The sequence below is a fragment of the Typopeltis vanoorti genome, chromosome 1, assembly GCF_054136105.1.
Source record: "Typopeltis vanoorti isolate ZY-2024b chromosome 1, IOZ_Tvanoo_1.0, whole genome shotgun sequence".
NCBI classification, from domain to species: Eukaryota; Metazoa; Arthropoda; class Arachnida; order Uropygi; family Thelyphonidae; genus Typopeltis; species Typopeltis vanoorti.
In genome coordinates, this window is record NC_143549.1 from 101,105,636 (window position 1) to 101,130,598 (window position 24,963).

General features: G+C 36.2%; 1 protein-coding gene across 7 annotated transcripts in view; it reads right to left on the reverse strand.

Annotated features, from left to right (window-relative positions):
• The window catches only part of LOC150110256 (pyruvate dehydrogenase phosphatase regulatory subunit, mitochondrial), a 366,839-nt gene extending 350,227 nt beyond the window's left edge, over positions 1-16,612 (reverse strand). For 3 of the 7 annotated variants that reach the window (XM_090398625.1, XM_090398642.1, XM_090398614.1), the window contains exons 1-2: positions 16,337-16,564; positions 1,762-2,053 (exon numbers count right to left, since the gene is read on the reverse strand). In XM_090398625.1, the coding sequence (XP_090254751.1) occupies positions 1,762-2,021 (260 nt within the window). In that variant the 5' untranslated portion in view covers positions 2,022-2,053; positions 16,337-16,564. Of the gene's footprint in view, positions 1-1,761; positions 2,054-15,776 lie in introns of all 7 variants that reach the window. The other 4 variants (XM_090398618.1, XM_090398634.1, XM_090398616.1 and 1 more) reach the window with 4 other exon arrangements.
• Between the last annotated feature and the right edge of the window lie 8,351 nt (positions 16,613-24,963).

A 24,963-nucleotide genomic window follows, 5' to 3' on the forward strand; every position in this document is an offset into this window, starting at 1 on the left:
ACATATCTATTATTATATTAAAGAAATGGAATCATTCGCCACGTAATATGGGCCAAGAAAGCCAAGACAGTTAGTGATTCCAATTGGAATCACTAAGGCAGAAAGGGTTAAGGCTTATTATCTACGGAGAACTTTTTCACAAGCCATTTCTGCTACTGAAGGAAATGACCACACTTTCATGCAATTCTGGAAAACATTCAATATTTATCATGCTATTAAAAATATTGCTGTGGCTTGAGGAAAAGTGACCTCTCAAAGTATGAGTGGCATATGGAAAAAGACATTAAAAAGATTTGTGCATGATTTTGGAAGCTTGTAATAGTGGGCCTAGCAAACAATCTGAATCTTGAAGTGAATGATGATGACATAATTCAACTCATAGAAAGTTCCTCTGAAGAGTTGATCAACAAAGAATTGGTCGAACTGGAGGAACAACTGTTGCAGAAGAGGAAAAAATGTGAAAGAAAGAGGGAAAAGAGAAAGAAAACAGAAGGAGGTAGTTAAGCAATTTACAGTGAAGGTCTTGCAGAAATGTTCTTTGCAGTTAGCAATGTTCTCAAAATGGCTGAAGACATGGATCCCAATGTTGAAGAAGAAGAGGAATAAGCAAAGCATATTGGACATTTTCATCAAAAAAAAAAAAAGGGTTACACCAGAAGAGCCACAGCCTGTTGATTCACACAGGGATGGTAATGAAGATGTGATTGTGGAGGAAGATCTGGGTGATTATTCTCCTGCTTTATAGTGGCAGTAACACACAGTACAGTTTTATAATAAGGTTTAAAAATTAAAATGACAGTATACTTATTAAGTCCCTAACCCCTATAACTCTGTTGATTTAATGTATCAACTTACGTCCTGCTGGATGGAACGAAACCCGGACATAAGTTGAGGGATGACTGTAATTGACATTTGTGATATGTGTGTTCTATAAGTTGCTGGGTAGAATGAATAGCATGTGATCCTATTAAATCTAGACATGAATAAGTGAATTTATGATGGCATAGTTAAAAAAAAAACTTATGAGGAGAGAGAAAGAGATTTGTTTGCAAAGTATAAATAACTAACCAATAATAAACAGCCATTATAGGGAGGGAGAAAGAGAACTAATAATGTTGATCAGGTGATTCATTTAGGTGGCAGGAATACACGCAGTTTGATGGAGCAGCAAATCATCCCATAAAATTTGTTGTGCATGTTATGTGTATTTCTCTGGTTTATGTATATCTCACTTCATTTTCTAAGAATTTTTATTTGTTTTATTTTTAGTGACAGCAGCTCTTCTGCTAATACTTGAAAATGGATTAAAATCAGGAGAGTTCAGATGTGGAATGGCATCTCACCACACTCACACAAGGATACATATCAGGAAATTATGCTGAATGATTATTTCTACTGTTAATCATTCAGCGTAATTTCAAATCTGTACAATATTTTAGCTTATTAGATTAAACAAAAAGGTGTAAACTAGAATAGAAACCTAGCTACCCTTTATAATATTGTGCCTAAAGTATTCATTTCCAAGTTCCAACCAAAAGATTATGACTGAATTGTTGCAACACAACTCATTTATAACCTACAAACATTTCTAAATCACTAGTTTATATCAGTTGTTTTTTTTAGCTATATAAATAACCATCTTTTTTTTTATAGAAATATATTCTGCTCAAACAATTTAATTAATTTTCAAAAAATCAATATTAAAAAATGACTGCCACAAGATAATAGAAATGATAACAACATAATATTAAATAGTCTTACTTGTTTTGTTCTAGAATTACAACATCCTTCCAGCCATAATCACGAGCCAAATGATAGGCTACTGAGCAGCCTACTACTCCTCCACCACATATTACTACTCTCACTTGAGTTGGTAAAGCTTCATCAGTAATATCACATGATTTTTCTGGGACTTCAAAATCTGTTTGTAACTGTGTTGTTAATTTTCTAGTTGAAAGCAAGCTTTGTCTACTATAATGTTTTGCTAAGGTCAGAAAACTTGTGCATAATCTTAAAGACATTGAACTTTTTATTTCATATTATTATATGCTTTCTGTAAAGAAACAAATGCATAAATTAATTATACATAATTTATAACTAAAATATATTTTTAATTTTTTCTTAATTATTAACAGGAATTTAAAAGAATTATAAATCTGTTAAGTACTGTTACACCAATTTTAAACAGACAAATAACTACAACACAAAAGCCTCTAGATCAGAGTTAGTTAATGAAAGTTTTTTTTTTTTTTTTTTACTTCATTACAAAGTAACTTTATGACTTTATGTACAAACTTGGTTTACTTAACTTGGGTAAAGGATTAAACAATATAATTTCTTGCCAAATATTTGTAACTAAATGAAACTTACAACAACAATTACTGATCCAGAGTATTTTAATTATAATGTGATACACTTTTTTACTACTTATATGTGAAAAAAATAAAAATAAAAATAAGACCTGCACTGATTCAACCTTAGCAACTTCATAGGTATAGCTTTCACTGAGGGAAGTGATCTGAAGTCAACAGCTCTGCATACAAATAGCCTAGTCATAAAGATGCTTCACATGTAAACCCTGTTTGCTTATGCAAGGGTAAAGGATTAAATATAATTTCTTGTCAAATATATGATGAAAGTCTCCATAGCACAGTCAGATTTCACAAAATCTTTGGATAGAAAGACCTGGGTATAAATCCCATTGTTGTGAAGAACCTTCATCAAGACATTTCAAATGAAAGTGACCGAGCTGGTCTCATACAATGGGGGGGGGTCAGGAAAGTTCTGATAAACACCCAGAACAAAAATTATATTAAAGCAACTGATATAACCACAAGAAAGAACATACTAGTAGCAGAGTTATGAAAGTAACTTATGCTCTTATATTTTTATATACATGGATATTCTTTTTTGTGGTTATATCAGTTGCTTAAATATCATATTTGTTCTAGGTGTTTATCATAACTTTTCAGATCCCTCTTCCTCCCTCGTACAGAGGTTACAGGGCTTTTCTCCCAAAAACTGCCATCCCAAAATAGGCAAGCTAGCTAGAACAGGTAATTTATTCACACACAAATATCTTTATATATGCCAGCCTGGTTGGCCGAATGGTTAGCATATCCACTCTCCAGTCAAAAGGCTGCGGGTTCGAATCCCACTGTGGGCATAGATGCTTGTGATTGTCTGTGGAAATACTAGTGGTGGTGGGCAGTAGATGGCATTGGTGTAGATGATGCGGTTCACTGTAGCTGGTGAATTAAGTGGTGGAGATGGAAAGTCTCAACCACTTAATCTCCAAGGACTCCTTGGAGGTGTCACATAATAATAATAATAATAATAATAATAGTAGATTAACCAGCTTAATCCTAAAATTATGGTCGCAAAAGCAATCTGGGCAGGATTTGAGCCAAGGGCCTGTAAATACCAGATTATTATTATGATAATAATAACAATATCCTTCAGTCCAAATTAGAAAACAGTATTCAGAAGCTGAATTAAAAGATCAAATTTATAAATTGAATATTCTCTCTGCACTATAAAAGAGTTAATAGTGACCAATATAAAATGTGCATTATGTTTTTTATTATTATTATTATGTGACATCTCCAGGGAGTCCAAAGACTCATCAAGAGAGTGTGTGCCAACAGCATCAAACAACTGATCCACTTCCAACTACTAACTGCACTCAAACTTGCTTAACTTCATCAGTATTTTAGAATGTCTTTTTATATTTCTCTTGTTCTCTCCTATATTATATTTCTCTTCTAAGGCTTTTTACTGTATCAATCCACCTAGATCTTGATATTCCTCTGGATCTTTTTCCTGCCATTCTGGCAAGAACACTTGTTTTGCAAACCTTTCCTTTCCCATTCTGTTTAAGTAGCCATACCACCTGATGTTAGCTCTACTAAAACATTCCTGTTTTTTTTTTTCACTATATTATTTAAGGAAATACAATGTACTAGGATATAAATTAAAATAAATTTTAATATATTTCTATATTTTGGCACGTTGCCATTTTCAAGAACTTAAGTACAAGACACGTGCACGTAGGCACAACAAAACAATAAGTGAGGAAGAAGTATGAAGCTGTTATTTCTCCTAAAGTCCTGATGGTGCCCTCTAGCGGGCAATGTTGGTATTCTTGGGTGATTAGGCTGGGTCTTCTGATGTAGGTTTCCCAAATTTGAGGAAGTCTCATGCAGCCAAATTTGTTGAGGTTTGGATCGTTTCTTAGGACTGAAGCTGATTCTATGAAAAGCCTTTCATATCTGTATTTGCTATGGTGTATTATCCTGGCTTTCTTCCACCATATTCTATGGCAGGTATCCACCTCATGGTCAGCAAGACCAGAGTGGCTGTATTGGTGAAACCAGATGTAGTCCTTGTGTTAATAATTATTCTGATAATGAATAATAAAAATTCTGATATTTGCTGTCCTGCCTGTTTGGCCAAAGCAGGACAGCTTACAGCTGCAAGGGACCTGGTATACACCAGGTAGGTCTGGGGGGGGGGGGGGGGGGTCTTTAGTTGACCAGATAAGGGATGCCAATTTTTTATATGGTTTGTAACAAGAAGTTAAGTTATGTTTTTTTTAGGATTTTTGTGATTTTTTCCGAGGTGCCTCGGATATAGGGTATGGTGATGGATTTAGAGTAATCCTTGTTGTGAGGGGGGAGGGGGGGGGTTGTGGTTTACTGGTTTCAATATTTTTTGGATTTTTTTTTTGGGGGGGGGGGGGGTAGCCATTGGCTGAGAAAGTGTCGAGAATGTGGTTTAGTTCTGTGGTTAGGGCATTGTTGGTGAATGTATCTGCCTGTATGGGTGGGTTTTCTATATACTGAGAAAACCAAGGTTCCATCAGGCTGGTTTTAATTTGTTTATATGGTTTTAATTTGTTGGTGATTTTTTAAGAAGGTCACTTCTTGGCCTGTGGAAATCACCAACAAATTAAAACCATATAACTCCATACCCCCCCCCCCCCCCCCGTATTTATGGACTCCCAAAAATTCAGAAGGAAAATGTGCCATTACATCCCATAGTGGATGGCATTGATTCCCCCACATACAAACTAGTTAAACATTTGGCCAAAGCTCTCTCACACTATACTGGCAACACACCTTCATACATAAAAAACTCAGCCCACTTCAAAGCCAGCATAGAAAACCTTACACTCAAACACACTGACATAATGGTCAGTTTTCATGTCTCCTCCTTATTCACAAATGTCCCACTCAAAGAATCCTTAGAGGCTAATCCAAGCTAAATTTCCTCCCGATATCACAACCCTATTTCAGTTCACAATGAACTCAGGCTATTTTGTTTGGCAAGGAAAATTCTACAAACAAATAGAGGGGACAGCCATGGGTTCTCCACTCTCCCCACCCTTGGTCAACTTTTATATGAAGACTTTTGAAGAGAAAGCCTTAACCTCTGCCCCACAAAAACCAACCATTTGGCTTCGCTATGTAGACGATGTATTCGCTATTTGGCCACATGGCTCCGATGCACTCCTCTCCAGTTCTTAACACACTTAAACAACCAACACCCCAGAATCAAATTCACCCTGGAAGAAGAAAAAAACAATGGCATTCCTTTCTTAGACACACTAGTCACCCGCCAGCCTGATGGAACCTTGGTTTTCTCAGTATATAGAAAACCCACCCATACAGGCAGATACATTCACCAACAATCCCCCCCCCCTCACAACAATATGGAGTCATTAAGACACTACACAACAGGGCTAAACTTATCTGCTCTAATGACAATGCCCTAACCACAGAACTAAACCACATTCTCAACACTTTCTCAGCCAATGGCTACCCCCCCCAAAAAAAAAAAATCCAAAAAATATTGAAACCAGTAAACCACAACCCCCCCCCCCTCACAACAAGGATTACTCTAAATCCATCACCATACCCTATATCTGAGGCACCTTGGAAAAAATCACAAAAATCCTAAAAAAACATAACTTAACTTCTTGTTACAAACCATATAAAAAATTGGCATCCCTTATCTGCTCAACTAAAGACCTACCTGGTGTATACCAGGTCCTTTGCAGCTGTAAGCTGTCCTACTTTGGCCAAACAGGCAGGACAGCAAATATCAGAATTTCAGAACACAAGGACTACATCCGGTTTCACCAATACAGCCACTCTGGTCTTGCTGACCATGCGCTGGATACCGGCCATAGAATACGGTGGAAGAAAGCCAGGTTAATACACCGTAGCAAATACAGATATGAAAGGCTTTTCATAGAATCAGCTTCAGTCCTAAGAAACGATCCAAACCTCAACAAATTTGGCTGCATGAGACTTCCTCAAATTTGGAAAACCTACATCAGAAGACCTTCAGCCCAATCACCCAAGAATACCAACATTGCCCACTAGAGGGCACCATCAGGACTTTAGGAGAAATAACAGCTTCATACTTCTTCCTCACTTATTGTTTTGTTGTGCCTACGTGCACGTGTCTTGTACTTAAGTTCTTGAAAATGGCAACGTGACGTTGCCGAAATATAGAAATATATTAAAATTTATTTTAATGTATATTCTAGTACGTTGTAATTTCCTTAAATAATATAGTGAAAATGCATAACCAACGTCTAAGCCTTTCCACAAGTAAAACATTCCTGAATGCTACCAAGTGTCTAGTTCTTTCACACTATCATCATTTTTAATACGATACTGCCATTGATGCCATCAGCTCAGTCCCTTAATCTTTCTCATGACTCTCATAATATACGTGGTCTCCAGTTTTTGATCAAGTCTTTTATTTCTAACCTAGATCCATAAGTTAAAACTGGCTTGAATACTGTCTTGTATAACAGTTAGTTTAATAACTAATTTCTCTCTTATTCCATATAAAATTTATACAGTTGACTTCGTACTGATTTTAAGACAGACGATGAAAACAGGCAGAAACATTGAAAATATCAACTGCATTGTGAATGGAGAAACTACAGAACAAGTAAAACATTTCAGCTACTTAGGCACACAATTTTTAATGAAGATGGTAAATTAAATATGGAAATAGACAACAAAATCAACAAAGCTGGTGTGGAAAGAAGTCAACTGAATAAATTTATATGGAATAACAGAGAAATTAGCCAAAACACTAAATTAGCTGTATATACAATACAGTGTTTAAACCAATTTTAACTTATGGATCTGAGAGTTGGGTTAGAAATAAAACACTTGACCAAAGACTAGAGACCATAGATATGAGAGTCCTGAGAAAGATTAGGGGCATGAACATCATATGGCAATATCATATTAAAAATGAGGATTAGGAAAAAACTTCACATTGTTAGCATCCAGAAATGTGTTAGCAGAGCTAATCTCAGGTAGTCTGGTCACTTAAACAAATGGGAGAGGAAAGATTAGCAAAACAGTGTTCTTTGTAAGGTTGGCAGGAAAAAGACCCAGAGGAAGACCAAGATATAGGTGGATTGATATAGTAAAGTGCCTTAGAAGACAGAAATATAAGATTTGAGAATGTTGGAGTCTTGACAGATAACAGTTGAAAGTTTATTTTTCACTTGGTTAGACTATAATAAATTTAGTTTAATCCTTTATCCAAGTGTGAGCAAACAAAGTTTGTGTCTAAAAGTATCTTCAGGACTGGGGTAAGGTGGTACAACACCGGGCAACTCATTGAAAAGGTGGAGCAAGCTAACATCACTCCTATCTCAGTATCTCCCATAATACAAAACACATTTCTTTGCGGATATGTATAATGTTATGCATTAAGGGAAGGGCCACTATCCAGACTAGTTTCGACCTTTATTGAGGTCTCTTCAGTGGGAGCCAAGCCCAAGTGGAGATACCAGGCAGAAGCATTAGCAAGGTCGTCTCTACCTCTAGGAGTTCCCAAAAGTTGTAAAAAGGTAGCACACCATTTGGCAACTCCTATAGGTAGAGGCGACCTTGCTAATGCTTCTGCCGGGTATCTCCACTTGGGCTTGATTCCCACTGAAGAGACCTCAATAAAGGTCGAAACTAGTCTGGGTAATGGCCCTTCCCTTAATGCATAACATTATACATATCCGCAAGGAAATGTGTTTTGCATTATTGGAGCTACTGAGATAGGAGTGATGTTATCTTGGTCCACCTTTGCAACGAGTTGCCCGGTGTTGTACCACCTTACCCCAGTCCTGAATATACTTTTAGGCGCAAACTTTGTTTGCTTTCACTTGGATAAAGGATTAAACTAAATTTATTATGACAGATAACAGATTGGAGGAAAATCGTTGACAGGAAGTTAGTAATGCTGTTAGTTCTTCATGTAGTACTATCATAATATCCTGAGGGTACATGTCAGGAATTTGATGATGATGACTTCCTATTCCACCAGCTTTTCTAATTCTGCTGTATATTTCCAAATTTAATTTGCCATCTTCACTACAAACTGTGCCTAAATAGCTGAAGGGTTTTATTTGTTCCATATCCATTCAGAATGCAGTTGATGTTCTCAATGTTTCTTTGTACTAGATTTACTTAGAAGTATAACAGTATTTATGTAGAGTAAAGAGGTGAGATTAACATCTTCAATTTTGTTATCAGGTTTAATACCACTTTTGTTCATAATGTGATCCATATAAATGATAAATAAGAGTTGAGATAATGTACACCCTTGTCTCACACCTGATTTAACATCAACCCATCTTCCTGTACCTCCTTCAATTTGAAATGCTGATTTACAATTGAAATATCGACTAAGTATTGCTTGATAAATGAAGCAGTTTGAACAAGTTTCATCTTAGCACCTTACCATATGCCTTTTCCAAATCTACAAAAGCTAAGTACAGATCCTTGTTATATTCACATGATTTTTTCTCAATTACTTATTGATTTTATTATTATTACTATAGGGTGTATATGTACAGAAATGATTATGCAATAGTGAATGCAGTTTCACACGTTTCAAATAAGAATATGCTGGCAATGACATTGCACAATAATAACTATGGTCCAAAACAATGTTGAAATGCATGTACACAAATGTCAGAAGTACCAGAAATAAAGGAGAGGAGTTTTGGAATTGGTCAGCTCAACTTTGCCAAAAATTATAGGCATTAATGAAACCTAGCTGACAAAAAAATAGTTCCAGGGATGGAATTGGAATGTAAAGGGTATTGTATTTTCGTAGAGGAAAGACAGGAAGTGGGAAATTGCTGATGTAAGCTGAAGAATTTCAACCAACAAAAATAGAAGATGGTTTTAAGTCCAGGGGAGATGGTTTGAGGCTATTTAGTGTGATAAAGAGGCCAATGGAACAAAATATATTGTTGGTTGCTGCTATAGACTGGGGGGGGATGTCACAGGAACATGTGTATGCCATACATCAGCAGATTATTACAATGAGTGCAGGCTAATCAATTATTATGAAGGACTTCAACTACAGAGGAAGGAAAGGGGGAATAGCAAGATGGAAGAAGTGGAATCTATACAGCTAGTAAGGGATAATTACCTGAAACAGCATGTCATGGAGAAGACCAGGGATCTGAAAGTGCTGGATCTGGTAACACCATCAGAAGATGTATCCTAGACACTCTGCCTCCAATTGGAGAAAGTGATCATGAAGTCTTGTTCTGGGAAGTTGCTAAACATGTAGAATTCTCTGTCAGGAAAGGGTTTATGTTAAACTACAAAGCTGGTAATTAAGACAGACTTAGGAGGCATCTTGGAGCAGTGCCATAGCTCGAGAAGCTATGGCACTGCTCCAAAGAAAGAAAGAATGACAATGCTACATGGGAAGTGGTCAGGGATTGTTTGAGAGAAGCAGGATTGGACAGCATACCCACAGTCAAGAGGATAAACCAAGTAGGGGGTTAAGTGGATGAGTACAGATATCAAGCAAGAGTGGGGGGGGGGGGAATCAGTTGAAGGAATATAAAGAAAAAAGGTGATCAACATACTCATGAATACAAAGTGCAAGAAAGAAAGGTGACTTGTATGATAAGAAAGGTCAAATCATGAGAGAAAATTAACTAAGCAGGCCAAAGTAATTTCAAGAGTTATTTTCATTATGTAGCAAGTAAGAGGAAGAATGTCTATGGAAGGATGACTTTAATGCTGATGGGATGAAGATGACAGAAGCAAAAGAAATAGTTGAGTTGCTGAGTAATCACTTTGCAAAGAGATATCACACACGTGGAGATTTTGTAGTTGGTGATGTGGTGCAAACTGATGTCGGAATTAAGGTAGATGAACAGGAGGTGCTCAGAATATTGAAAAAGATCAATGTAAATGCAGCAGTAGAACTGGATAGCATGTTGGCCCATGTGCTACACAAATGCACAAGAGAATTGGCAGTGTTTCTAATGATGTTCAATCTAAGTCTCAGCTCTAGTATGGTTCCAAGGGATTGGAAACAGGGTAAGACAGTTCAATGACATAAAGGCAGCTCCAAGACAGAAGTAGCAAATTATAGACCAATTATTATCTCAGGGGTAGTTAATGTATTGGAAAAGCTCATTACAGATGAAATCCAACAGTGGATGGATAGGAACATGATACTCCATTGTGGGCAGCATGGTTTGTGAAAGGTAGGAACTGCCTTAGTAAATGTAGACATTTTATAATAGAGTGACAATAGAATTAGATAAGGGAAATAGCTACACCATGATATTGCTAGACTTTGCAAAGGCATATGGCAGAATATACCACATGGAAACTAGAGAAGTGGCTGACAGTCATATACCAGAGCCGTATATGACAGGGCCGTACTTTATGCACAGGTAAACGAGGCTCTACCTGGGGGGGGGGGGGGGGGCAAACAATGAGAGGTGGGCCTGCAGAAGAGCACCCTAGCACCTTGGGGAAAAGTGTGAGTATGACCCTGTCAGATAGTATATGGTGGAATGGAATCTAGGAGAATGAGAGTAACTAGTGGAATACTTCAGAGCTCAGTACTAGGCCACCACTCTTTAATTTGTATATAAATATAAGGAAAGATTTAGGGAAATGAAAGAAATTGTAGTATAAAAATTGTACAATAAAGGGAAGATGAAAACTGAAGATAAAGATATTCTGCTTATCTGGAGTAATTACTCTGAAATACTGTTAAATTAGTAGCAGAACAGTGGTAAAAATATTCAAGAAAAATGGAATCAGGCATAATAATGGAAACTTGAAATGTCAAAAGACAGCTGAAATATATGACAGCTGACCTGCAATGCTCAAACAGAGATATAAAAGATATACAGTGGCAATGCTGCATAATTCAGAAGACCTTGTCTTGCCTTGGCTAGAAAGAAAAAGGAACTAATACTGCATGTGAAAATAAAAAAAGAGTGTTCCGGTAAGATTTATTCAATCATACTCGATAAGAGAACAAAGAAAAATTGCAGAAGACAAATGTGGAGAATAACAAACGATGTTCAAGTCAAAGAGATGTCAGGATCAAATTTTCATTTTAAGACAAACAGTTAATATACTATGGAAGTATAAGTTTCTGTATTTAAGTTTAAAATATGGAAAAAGCACACAACAAAGGTGTCAAGAGAAATCCTGTTCAAAACACTACAGTTATATGGCATAAGTGAAACACTGCAAAGAGCAATATGTAGTATAATAAATTTAGTTTAATCCTTTATCCAAGTGTAAGCAAACAAAGTTTGCGCCTGAAAATATCTTCAGGACTGAGGTAAGGTAGTGCAATACCAGGCAACTCCGAGCAAAGGTGGACCAAGCTCTCATCACTCCTTGTTTCAGTATCTCCCATAATGCAAAGCACATCTCATTGCAGACATGTATACTGCTATGCATGAAGGGAAGGGCCACTACCCAGACCGGTTTCGACCTGTATTGAGGTCTCGTCAGTGGGAGGCCCTTCCCTTAATGCATGGCAATATATATGTCTGCAAGGAGACGTGCTTTGCATTATGGGAGATACTGAGACATGGAGTGATGAGAGCTTGGTCCACCTTTGCTCGGAGTTGCCTGGTATTGCACTACCTTACCTCAGTCCTGAAGATATTTTCAGGCGCAAACTTTGTTTGCTTACACTTGGATAAAGGATTAAACTAAATTTATTATAGTCTAACCAAGTGAAAAATAAACTTCTAACAATATGTAGTCTATATTTAAGTTGTAAATCAGCAGTTAAATTTGAAAGAAGTACTGCAGAAGATGTTTTGATGTAAATTCACATGCAAGAGAAGGGCACACACTATCTCCATTCTTATTCATCACCTATATGGTTCATTTTATGAAGTGGTATTAAACTGATATTAAAATTGGAGATATTCAACTACTTTATGCTCCTAAATAAATCCAGTAGAAGTAATTAGAATTCTTCACTACCTATTTCATAGTTTCTTGTCTTTTTATTTCTGTTATTTTAGCACATAAAATCAACAATAAAAATAGGCAAAACTCTGGAAAACATCAACTGCATTATCAACGGAGGAACAATTAAAATATTTAAGCTATTTAGGCACATAGTGAACATGACAAATTAAACACACAAATGAATAACTGAATAAGTTTCATGGTAAGGAGACAACTGAATATATTTATATACAATAAGAGAAAAATTATCAAAGACAATGTTTGAATTAATTTTAACATAGGGATCTCAGAGCTGTGTAAGAAATAAAACAGCTGTTCCGTGAATAGAAACTGCTGAAATAAGAGTTCTGTAAACATTAGAGGAATGAAACAGAAGACAGAATGATATTTAAAAAAAAAAAAAAAGAAAGAAAAAAGCTATTAGGAAGGAAATGGGCACTGTCAGCAATGCTAATTTAAGGTGGCAGGGCCACTTACATAGAATGGGAAAGAAAACGATAGTAAAACAAGTGTTTGAAAGCTGGAAGAAAAGGAAATTTTTTGTAATGTTGGTAATGTTCTGGATGGGATTTAGACACTGCTATTTCTCTTGAATTTTCTTATAATGCAAGAAAATTCTAGAGAAATGGCAGTGTCTCTAACCAAGTAGGTCAAGTCTCAATGCTGGCAATGTCCCAAGGAAGTGAAAAGGATGCAAGAAGTTCTGTTATACAAAGGAGGCTCCTCCAAGACAGAGGCACAAATTATAAACCACTCAATCATGTGGAAAGGCTTATGTGTTCGTCACACATGTTGATTGGATTTTAACGGTACAGATGCGAACACAGATTGATAATAAAATAACTTATCAATAAGTTATCAATAAGATAATAAGTTATCAATTTCACATAAGGTTTAAATATAGTGCATAGTTGGTGTTTTGTTAAGCACCCTAGATATCTTTTCAGATATGACTTTAATGTATGAGATGGTGATAGTTTTGTTGTAGTCTTGTGGTAGATAGTGGGGGGGGGGATTTGGGGGGAGCATTTAGTATTTTATCTATCTTATGGGGGATTATAGCCATTGGTCAGGAAGGTGTGACGCAGGCGAGAAAGTTCAGAAGTGAGAGCAATGTCATTGGAACAAATTGCTCTAGCTCTATGGGCTAGTGTTTTTAAGATGCCACATTGTTGAGAAGGGTGATGGTATGATTGTTTGTGTAAATATCTCCCTGTGTGGGTTTTCTATAAACTGAGAATGATAAGGAAACTTCTGGAAGACATGTGATAAGTGTTTACAGGAAGGATAGACAGTCATTGACTTCTAGTTCCATTGTAAAGTGGATTTTAGGGTGTTGGCTATTTAGATGCACTAAAAATGTATTCAATGTGTCTGAGCCATGTGGCCAAAGAGCAAACACATCATCAACATAGCGTAGCCAGAGACTAGGTTTGAGAGTGGCTGTGTTGTTAACTAACTTTTCCAGATGTTCTATGTAGAAGTTGGCTGGGGGGGGGGGGGGGATTGCATAGCTGTCCCATCTAATTGTTTTTATATTTTCCCTTTCCATGTAAAATAACCTGCCTGTACTGTGAATTTAAATAGCTGAAATATATCAGGGGGAAATTGTGAATTTAGTAAGGTAAGAGTTTCAGTTAATGGTACATTCGTGAATAAGGTGATATCAAAACTCAATATTAGGTCTGAGCTTTTTAAGGTGTGGTTTTCTAAAATACTTTTTAGGGGGGTATAATTTTTAACAAAAGAGGGAGAATTGTTCGTGCAAGTGGCTAGTAGTTTGGCTAAATGTTTAGCAAGTTTATATGTGGGACTGTTTATACTATCTACAATAGGGCACAAAGGTGTACCTTGTTTGTGAATTTTTGGAGCTCAATATATCCTGGGTGTTTTAACATGGAGAGGTTTGAGTTTGTTGACTGTTTCTTTTGGCCAGGAAGTGACTTTGTTCAATAACTTGCGCACCTTATTCTTTTGTGAGTTGGTGGGATCTCGATCTATAATTTGACATGTTGAGTGGTCTTGGAGAAATGCGTGCATTCTGCTTTCATATTCGGTTGTATCCATCACTACAGTTGCGTTTCTTTTGTCTGATTTGGTTATGGTAATGTGGTTATTATTGTGTAGCTCTTTTAGAGCCATGATTTCTTTATGTGGAATATTAGTGTCTCGCTACTGTAACAAATTTGTTTGTATGCTCTGAAGATGCTGGACATAATACCAGCAAAATATTAACGTTTAAGTTAATAAATAGTTATTTTCTTATCAATCTGTGTTTGCATCTATACTGTTAAAATCCAATCAACATATAGACCTCTCAGTATCTAATTAATTAATCAGTATCTGATTGATCATCAATCATATACCTTAATCAACAATCATATACCTTAATCATCAATCATATACCTTAATCATCAATCAGTATCTGATTGATGATGAATGGTATTTAAAAGTTGCTCTAGGGCACATAATAAGGAATGGGTAAGTAGAAATATGATTCTTTATGAAAACACTATTGCTTTGTGAAGAACAGGTCTTGCTTTTATGACAGTTAGTTTTTACATTAAAGTGACAGATGAACTGAATAAAGGAAATTGCTACACAACTAGAGCAAACTGGGAAGATATGAAGCTAATAACATACATAAGAAGATAGTTGACTGGTTAGCATCAAAGTAATATATGATGGAGTAAAATCAAGAAGAAGGTAGTGGTATAACCAAAGAGCTCTGTATACTGGTACACTGCTTTTAATTTGTACAATAATGATTCAAAGGGAAATATATAGTTGTCTACTGATAATGCTAAACTAGAGATGACAACAGCTAATAAAAGTGATGCAAAGATCCTGTAGGATGCCTTGAATAAGCTGACAGTTTTGGAAAGGATAATGATCACCAACTAATTGTGATAAAATATAAGGTTATATGCATTGCTTTGTTATCAAAACATTATATGGTGTATATTACATAGAATAACACACACACACACACTGAAAATCAGTTTCATGTTTGCTTAATCATTAAACTGTTTTTCTCAACATTAATAATTGCTAAAACTGTACATGCAATCTCTGCTGTGATGAAAGTGGCTTGCATAAAACTAGTGAAGCTAGGAATTTGGTAGTGATGCTGTACAAGGTGTTGAAGGTCAGAGGATATGGCATACAAGAGGTATGCAAAATAGCTTGAGTATTACTTCAACATTAAAGAAAGTGTTTTATGTAATATTATCACATACAAATAAGTGCAGAATGTTTGTGTTAAAATGGATACATTTATTTTTATTGATAAATTTATAGGTTATAAATAAGATTAACAATGTCTCTAGTGATTATCAGATAAATTACAAAAACATATTGCAATACTTTTTGTTAACTCTGAGTGCATCTGCTTCATTTAAACTGTATAACTAATTTAGGTGATTCCATGTAAATCAGTATGGAATAAGTTGATATATATATATATATATATATACATACACACACTGAAAATCAGTTTCATAGGTATTTTGCTTAATCATTAAACTGTTTTTCTCAACATTAATAGTTGCTAAAACTGTAAATGCAATCTCTGTTGTGATGAAACCTCTGTAATCTTTGAACCCTTAAGGGATTAAACATTTTTGGAAGATGTTAAAATAACCATTCTCTTGCTGAGTTACAGTCGCCAACATTAATATGTTTTTATCTTGCACCTTTGTTTTCATATCCAAAACGCTTTCTGTTAACGTATATCATGAAATTGATAAAACCACAGCTATTAAGCTGATGCGTGAGAGTCCAACGAAGTCCGTCATCATGAATACAAGTGATAACCACTTAATTAGGTAAAAACCAATCTTTCCTACAATTCACTTAGAGGCCGGAATTTATTTTTTGTTTTATGTGGTTGGTTCACTACTAATATATGCTTAATGGACATTTTTTATATCATTTATGGAATCTTAACCGTCTCGAAAATGGAGGTAAAGTTGGTGGGAGAAACGATAAGGATACGCATCTCTATTTCTGACGATATAATATTATTCCTTTTAAATTACCGTCACAGCCACCCATCTTAGTCTCCAGATCTCCAATTGTTCTGTTCTTACAATACTCGTTTGCGTTTCTTGTTGGAAAAAAAAACTGAAGTAATGAAATAGCCGAAAAAAAGAGTCTTCCTTAAACTATCTATTCACAAAAAAACTAATAAATTTACTTAATCTTATCTTAATACCAATTCTTCTCTCAAAGTTTTTGGACTTATCTCACTTCGCACGAAAATTAAAAAGAAACCAAAAGGTCAACAGTGTGGGTTTAGTGCAGCAGCGCCATCTTTTGTTGAGAAGATTTATTTTCAATTTATTCTTTGAAAGTAAGGCCATCTCAACGTTTTCCTTGGAGTTATTGCACGAAAATTAAAAGAATGCGAAATTCTAACATGTTAGGTTTGGCGCAACACGCCATCTTTTGCTGGGGGGTAGAGGATGGGATTTGTTTCAAATTTATTCTTTGAAAGTAAGAGCATCTAGAAATAGCAATTCGATAATAAGCAGATCAACTTTATAATATATATTATATATGATATATAACATATAATATAATATATATTGAATATCTTATATACAATATAATATATAATATAATAAATGGGGATTTGTTAAATCAAACTTGAGGCTTATTTACCAATAACAATATTTTAAGAGCAAAACTAACACTTTATCACAGTTGTAGAAATATCCATAATATTTGTATATCACTTTTTACTACACATCATTCATTATATATAACAACGATAGTATTAGAAATACAGTAGCATTTTTTCATGCTAAATCTTTATTTTGACACAAATCTATCTGTAATAATAGTTCTATAATTGATAGAGAATATTCTACTAACCTCAGAAAATTCATTTGTTTTACAGATAACTGTAATTATTATTATTACAGTATCTAGGATAAAATGATTGCTTCTCGAGAAGGTTCTCATGGACAGACTTTCATTAAAACTTTGTCTATTAAAAAGTTATATAAAAGCACGCAAACGTTACTTCTAATAGTTGAACTGGAGAATAATGAGATTCTTATAGTAACTTTTCATTGATTTCTGTACTCACACGAGATGCTAGAGATATAGTTTCTATGCGCATCAAATCAATATTGTTGCTAGGTTACACGTCAACAATACCGGTTACCTCATATGAGTTTTTAACGTTGGACAGTAACGACGTTCTCCAGGTAAATTTCTAAAAGTTAGATAAATAGATTCCAAACATCACAGTTTAAAGCATTTTCTTAAAAAATGCGTTCAACTGTGAATCAAATTCTGAGAATAAATTTACATTTATAGAATTTTCTTATTAAAAGGCAAATGTTTTCCTATTTTTCTTCCTACAGCTCTGATGTCCGATAAAGAGAAAAAAGAGTCGTTTGATGCTCTGAAGTTGTCATGGGGTGCCATGCGACAACTAAGGAGAGCGGAAAGTCGCCTACTGTCACGCATCAGACATGATGCATACAAAGAAAAGCAGGTAGGTTCTGAAATTACACTAAAGTTTTCTGCAAAAGCAGATGACGAAAAAAAGAAGAGAATGAAAACAGTATGATGATGGAAAACTGAAAAGCATTTCTTCTGGTGATCTCAAAGTAATCTAACTTATGTAAGTTAATGATTACCAGAAGACATAATTTATAATCTCTCTTTATGTTTGCTTATATCAGTGAGTTTAGGTATACACGATGCATGTATAAAACTGGCTTTATTCTAATATGCATCAGCACCATAAAATGTGCGCGCTGGGAGGGGGGGCAGTGCATCGAGAATTTGAAATTTGTGGAGTTAAAGGTTAAATTCGTTATGTGGCAGAGTGTAAGGATATGCACTTTTGTAAGAGGAGTTCACAAGCTGCATACTATAGCGATGGAAATGGACTACAAAAATAATTAATTCCCTGTTCGAGTTTAATTTTTAAAACTTGTGCAGCGGGGAAGGGAAGCTTAGAATAAGGTCTGATACAATGCGTGATAATTAATACATAAGCAGCGCGAGTGGAAAGAGAGCAAAATAATTCCATTGCATAAAAAAGACTCCAAGACAGAGGAAGCAATTACAGACCAATTAAAATCTGGATCGTGGTAGTTAAGATATTGGAGAAATTCGTAAAAGATGGAATTCAGGAATGTGTGGATGGGAATATGGTATAGTATGGAAACAGCAGTCTTGTGAAAAGTAGAACTAACCTTCAGGGCCGGCTCTACCGACGGTGCAAGACGTGCATTTGCACGGGGCGACAAGTTTTTTGGGGCGGCAAAGTTGGCATATACTATACGAAAAATAAGGGAGAAGGGACGGCAAAATATGCTACTGCACGGGGGCGGAAAAATTCTTAGGGGCGGCCCTGCTTACCTTAGTAATTTGCTCATTTTTTTTTTTTTTTTAATTTTATATAACAAAGTGACAACCGAGTTGAACAAAGAAAATGGCTACGGAGTGATACCACAGGATTTTGTTAAGGCTTTCAATGGAATACCACATGGGACTTTCTTATTAAGTAAATACAAATAAAAGGAGTTTGGTATGAAGCTTGTGATATGAATAAGGGAATGGCTGATAAATAATTTAAAGGGAAATATCCAGTTGTTTTCCGATGAAGAAAAACTGGGAAGAGCAATAGTTAATGAAGCTGTAGGATGAATTAAATAGGCTGGTGGTTTGGGCAAAGGATAACGGTTAATAGTTTAATCTGTCAAAAAGGGATAGGGAGGTTATTATCCTCCTGTATTAATAAAGCAATATTTGAATAACTGCCTGCTTTCATCAGGGATGCGAAGATAGTGAAGAAGATCCAAAGATGAGTGGCTATGAAATGCTCCCTATGAGGATAGATTAAAGTTCTGTGGATTACAAAGGCTAATTTGATAGGCAGAAACCAGGGGATGCTAGAAATATATAAGTTATTAAAGGGATTTTATAAGATAGATATATGACTTTTTTCCATATATGGCAGGAAGTGAGAGAAGATGGAGTCACTCGTGGCAATTATGTAAGAACATGGTTAATAAAGGTATGAGGACTAAATTTCTAGTTTGGAGTATAGTGAATGGGTGGACTGGTTTGCCAGAGGTAGTTGTGAATGTTTGCTGGATGAAACACCAGAGTTCCAGAGAGGAAACCCCCGTCAATCCCTAATGAGACTGCCTAATTCAGTTTTAATTGAAAACATATCGTTCTTCTCGTCCTAAACGGGCTTCGAACCTAGATCTATCCAACTGAAGAATATGGGTTGAAGAGCAGGTAATACTGTGGAAGCAGGAAATACATACTTTAACTTTTACAGGAGACACCTGTATATCAGTACAAAGTAAGCACTGAGACACTGTACACAAATAATTCTTAAGTAGCTTCAGTTTGCTAAATGACCTCTCTCTCTCGAGAAGCTGTTGTTGCTAGAATTGTTAATAGTATTCTGAGAGTTAATGTTGCATTTCTTTTTCAAAATCATCACCATTAACATCAGCAGGATATTTCTCTGATAAAGCTTTTCTCTCCACATCACTTTCTGACATGATGAGATATTTCCACAGGAAATCAAATTTTTCTGCCAACTGTTTAACAGCACTGAAGCTGACATTTAATCCTGCTATAATATTGCTTACCAAAACGCAAAACACACGCTTTCTGAAGTGGGTCTCTTCTGGAGTATCATCTGTATCGTTCATTTCTTCCAAGTTAGCAGCAGATGTGCTGTCATCGTATGACTTTGGCCTCTTGCGCCTAACTCCATCATATCTAAGGGAAAGAGTTTTATGTCTATATTTAGGTTTCATACAACCAGCCTGGCTTCATTTCACATGCATTTCCAGTTGTTTCGAAGTCATGTCAGCTCTGTGAGGAGAGTTTCCATGTTTGCTCCTTGAGATGCAGCATGCAGTGTGGCATCTCTAGCTTGGATGACCTTGTTGCAAATATCTATGCAGCTAATATTTTGTACCACACGGCTGACATTAACATACAGGCAAAAGATGTTACATATAATAAAGCTCCATAGACTTCATTTCTTGTTTTGGCTCAAATTTAGTTCTAGGAAGTCTTCCAGTGCTGATTTAATGCGAGGGAAGTGAGCTGCAAAAAAGCTTTACACATTCAACACGATTACTATCTTTTTTCTTTGGAACTGAACAAGGTGGTACATAGTTTGAATTCTTCTGAAAAAAGATTGCTTCAGGTGTGCATTCAGCAGCATCATTTCCACATAAGTTGAGTGTATGACAACCGCAACGTAAAAGAATTGCTTTTGAGCATTGTTATTTTATTTTTGCTTGTGCGTCGTCATATTTTCCGGCCATATTTGCTCTATTATCGTAGGCTCGAGCTCTACAATCACTGAGAAGAATAGCATGTTCTTTTAATGTATCGGTTATTAACTGAGTTCTTCCCTTCTTGCATTGCTACAATCTGTAAACTTGAGAAATCTTTCTTGAATCATATACTGAGTTTTCTTTTAAAAGTGCATATCTCAAAAGAAATCTGTTTGTCCAATATGGGAAGAATTTGTTGTGAAATCCACAAGATTGGAACATTCTACAATAAATTCATTTTGTGGGTCAGGGGACAGATAATGAACTTGAAGCTACTCACTTCTTGTGATTCCTCTACGCTCAGTACATGTCTGAAGGATGGGCTCCCATCTTGAGAGAAGTTCAATCAGTCCTAAAAAATTTCCATTGTTTGAATCCAATTCGATGGGATATATCAGTAAATGCTAGACCAAGTTATCTCAAGAAGAGTACATTTATGATGCGCTTTAAAAGGTTGTACCATTTCACAGCTTCAGTTTTGATTGACGCTTCTAAGATGATGTTAATTCCTGTCCCAGAGAGCAGGCACCTTTCTAGTTCTCGCCAAGCTAGGTAACATTCTCTGTGACTATTGCATTTTTCATGTTTTTGGATCCTGTAGGAAAGTTTTTCGTCACTTCCCATTAGAATCCCAGCCTTCAGCAGATACTGGTGCAGACTTAGACGCAAAAGTGCTAGTTTTGACTGTTTTGTGCAAAAATAATTGAGGTGGAAAGCAATATAAAACTAGTTTCTGTTGACTCCAAACAAGCTTTGAAATTTCAGTATGCTTTCTGGGAAAACTTGATTTCAGGTGTTTAGTGGAAATGTTTTGAGATGAATGTATGAGATGGAAATTCGGTTGTAATACATCCAATGTGAAGACCAAAATTCTGATTACTCCTCTCATCTTTCAAATTCACCTCCACATGCATCTGTATGTCTGTTACTTTTTTTGTTTTTTGGTTTTCCATTTTCATTTTCTGCATCTGCTCCTTCATCAAAATACTGTACATGATTATCAAAATCAACTGCGCCTTGTTTGGGAATGAGGTTTCCAACAATTTCTTCTTGCTCCAATTCTATAGGTGAGTTCGTGTAATTAAATAATTACACGATAAAAAAATAATTAAGTGAGGCTTCATTTTTTTTTTTGAAAAAAAAATATGAAGCCTCACTTAATCCAAACTGAAAGAGCACTTGTTGACCCCTTTTTTTATTTTACTCTCGTTCTTTTAAGTCTTTTCTTTTCTTTTCTGGGCTCTTGATTTCATACTAATAATTTAGTAGAAGTAGAAGAAATGGTAGCAATAGTAGTCATAAAATAGTACTGAAGAATAACATGGTGATATATAAAAATAGAAAAGTAATAGGTAAATATGACCCCATTTATCCATTTAAAAATTAAATCACACTGATGCTATGATTAAAGAAAATAAAATTATTCATTATATCTCTACATTTCTCAACACTCATAATATCATGGATCATAATTTCTACGAATTACGATATATAAAACTATGTGGGCTTACACAAATGTGAATGCTAGTCTTCACATAATATATGCAAGCATTTTCTGAGATCCTAGGAAAATTTCGGCTCCGCTCCTTCGTTTCGGGGCCCCCCTTTTTGACTACCGAGCCCCATTACCTGAGCCCGAGGGGGCTCAGGTAAGATGATACACTCCTACACCCCCCCCTCTCATGGGCCCTTTGGTTGTGATTATACCAAAACTGTATAAAGAGGGATGACAACCTCCTTAGGCCTGCTTATCAGAACGTTTCAAAAAAAATCCAAGCAATCCTTTGAACTGTTTATCTACTTTTGCTATATACAACGCATAACGCATAACATTACTGGCTGGATGGGTGAAGCAAATATGCTTTTCGTTTTCCCCTTTGTCTGTTACGTAAGTGTTTTGAATGGGTTGTTTAATGAGCTTTATGCTCGCCACCTGATGGCTGTGAGTTTAGCTGTGTTTAGCTGGACGTAGAATGGACTTTGGCCTTTTGTGTTTGTGTCTTTCTTCTTCGTTATATTCTGAGGCTTCCTTGATCAACGGGTTTGGATGGTTGCTTGTTGTGGCGAAGAATTTCTCAGCAAGATCTATGAGTAGGGGGGAGATGTAAGGGATGTTCATTTCTCTGTGGATTTGTGAGTTTCTGATGAACCAAGGGGCGTCTAAGATCATCCTCAGGCATTTGTTCTGTATTCTCTGTAGTTTTTGGATGTTTGTATTCGTAGTATGACTCCATGCAGGGGATGCGTATGTGATGACCGGGCGTATTACCATCTTGTAGATGAGAAGCTTGGTTTGTATGTCCAGTTTGCTTTTCCTGTTGATCATAGGGTAGAGCTGCGCTATTACTTTCGATGTCTTTGAGGCAGTGTACTTTATGTGATTGTTGAAGTTGAGTTTTTTGTCGAGTGTTACTCCGAGATATTTGATGTCGTTCTGCCATGGGATCTTGACTCCTAAGAGGTGAATGTCATCCATGTTGTGGACTCTCTTTCTGGAAAACAGAACGGCTGAACTTTTTTCGGGGTTAACTTGGATCCTCCAGTCTGCCAGCCATTTTTCAATTATGTGAATGTTGCTTTGTAGTTTTCTAATTGCCAGAATTGGACTCCTAGATCTTGCCAATATTGCAGTGTCATCTGCATATAATGCTGTGGTTGTTGTTCTTGGGTTCAGAGGGATGTCCGCTATGAAGATTGAGAACAGGAGAGGTGCCAGAAGTGATCCCTGAGGAACGCCTGCCGATACCTTTCGTCTGGATGATAGTGTTTCGTTGATTTTTTATTTGCATATGTCTTTCTTTTAGGTACGAGTAGATGATTTTCGTTAACTTAACTGGCATGTTGAATTTTATGAGTTTGGCTATATACGAGAATACTCTAAATTTAACTCTCACTGCACTATCATCCTCACTCTCATCAATTTCTTGCAGTGTAATCCCATTAATGTAATTTCTATTTTGCAATCTCTTCAGCCCAAAGTACATAATGCACTTGCCAAATTAAACGAGTCTGTTGTCCTTTGCGCACCTATGAGAGCTCTACACCTTTATTAACTTTTATCGCCGTATTAACCATTGTCCTTTCCATTAGCATTATTTGCAAACAACTGCGTATACTCTCAGAAATCAATAATGTTCAAATTCACAAATGAAACAGCAGTAGCTGAGTACTTTGGTGCAGAACAGGTCGTCTTTCTTCTTCTTCTTGATTCTAGTCCACCAATTCTAATATATCTATCAATTCTCTTTTTATTCATTTCACTAGTTTGTATCCATCCAGTTTGATCCAATTTATGGGCAGTATCCTGAAAAATACCGTTGCAAAGTCTGGCAGTATGATGGAGAAACATTTTCCTTATTCAGATCAACTACGAGTATTGTTTCAATGTAGAAAGGGAGTAAATTACTAAGGCAAAACCTGTGCCCTCCCTCCTCACACACACACACACACACACACACACACACACACACACACACACACACACACACACACACACACACACACACACACACACACACACACACACACACACACACACACACACACACACACACACACACACACACACACACACACACATATCAAAAGTCATATTTTTCTCTCCCAGTTCCTGAATTTTACACTTAACCAATGCCTTAACTATCACTAAAGAGATATTGATTCCTCTTTAATTTATACCTCTGTCCTAGGCCTCCCTTTATGTAAGGGAATTAATTTGGCATTTGCTCACTGCCTTGGGACTCTACGAGTGCTGACGATTAATTACACAGCTACATTGAGCATTTCCACATAGGCTGAATCCTACCCAAATTCATGTATGGAATTCACACTGCGATTATTTAATATCCTAACCCCCCCATTAATCTACTTGTATTCTCTTATCGATCCCTGCCATCAGATGCAAAAATCATACATCTACGCACCAGAATCCCTGACAACTCTTCAAATACTCTAGATATCTTTCTGACCAGTTCTCCTTCCAGATACACCACAGAGGTTATCTCTCCTCTTGGCAACTCAGACTACAATCTCATACAAGTCTCCTCTTTCACAAAACTCTTTCCTCCAAACACTTCCGACCTCGCATCTTCCGGTACTACAAGGGCGCCAAATCGGATGACCTCTTTAAATTTTACTTCTCCTTTCCCTGGTCTGACTATTGCTTTCATTCATTTGACTCTAACATCTGCTGCGAATGAGTCACAAAAATAATTATCAATGGTATGAAGGCCTTCATCCCCATCCAACCCATAATCCACATCTACTTTCTAAGCCGTACTTCAACCGAAACTGTGCAAAAGCAGTCAAAGAAAAAAAATTCCGATTACCGC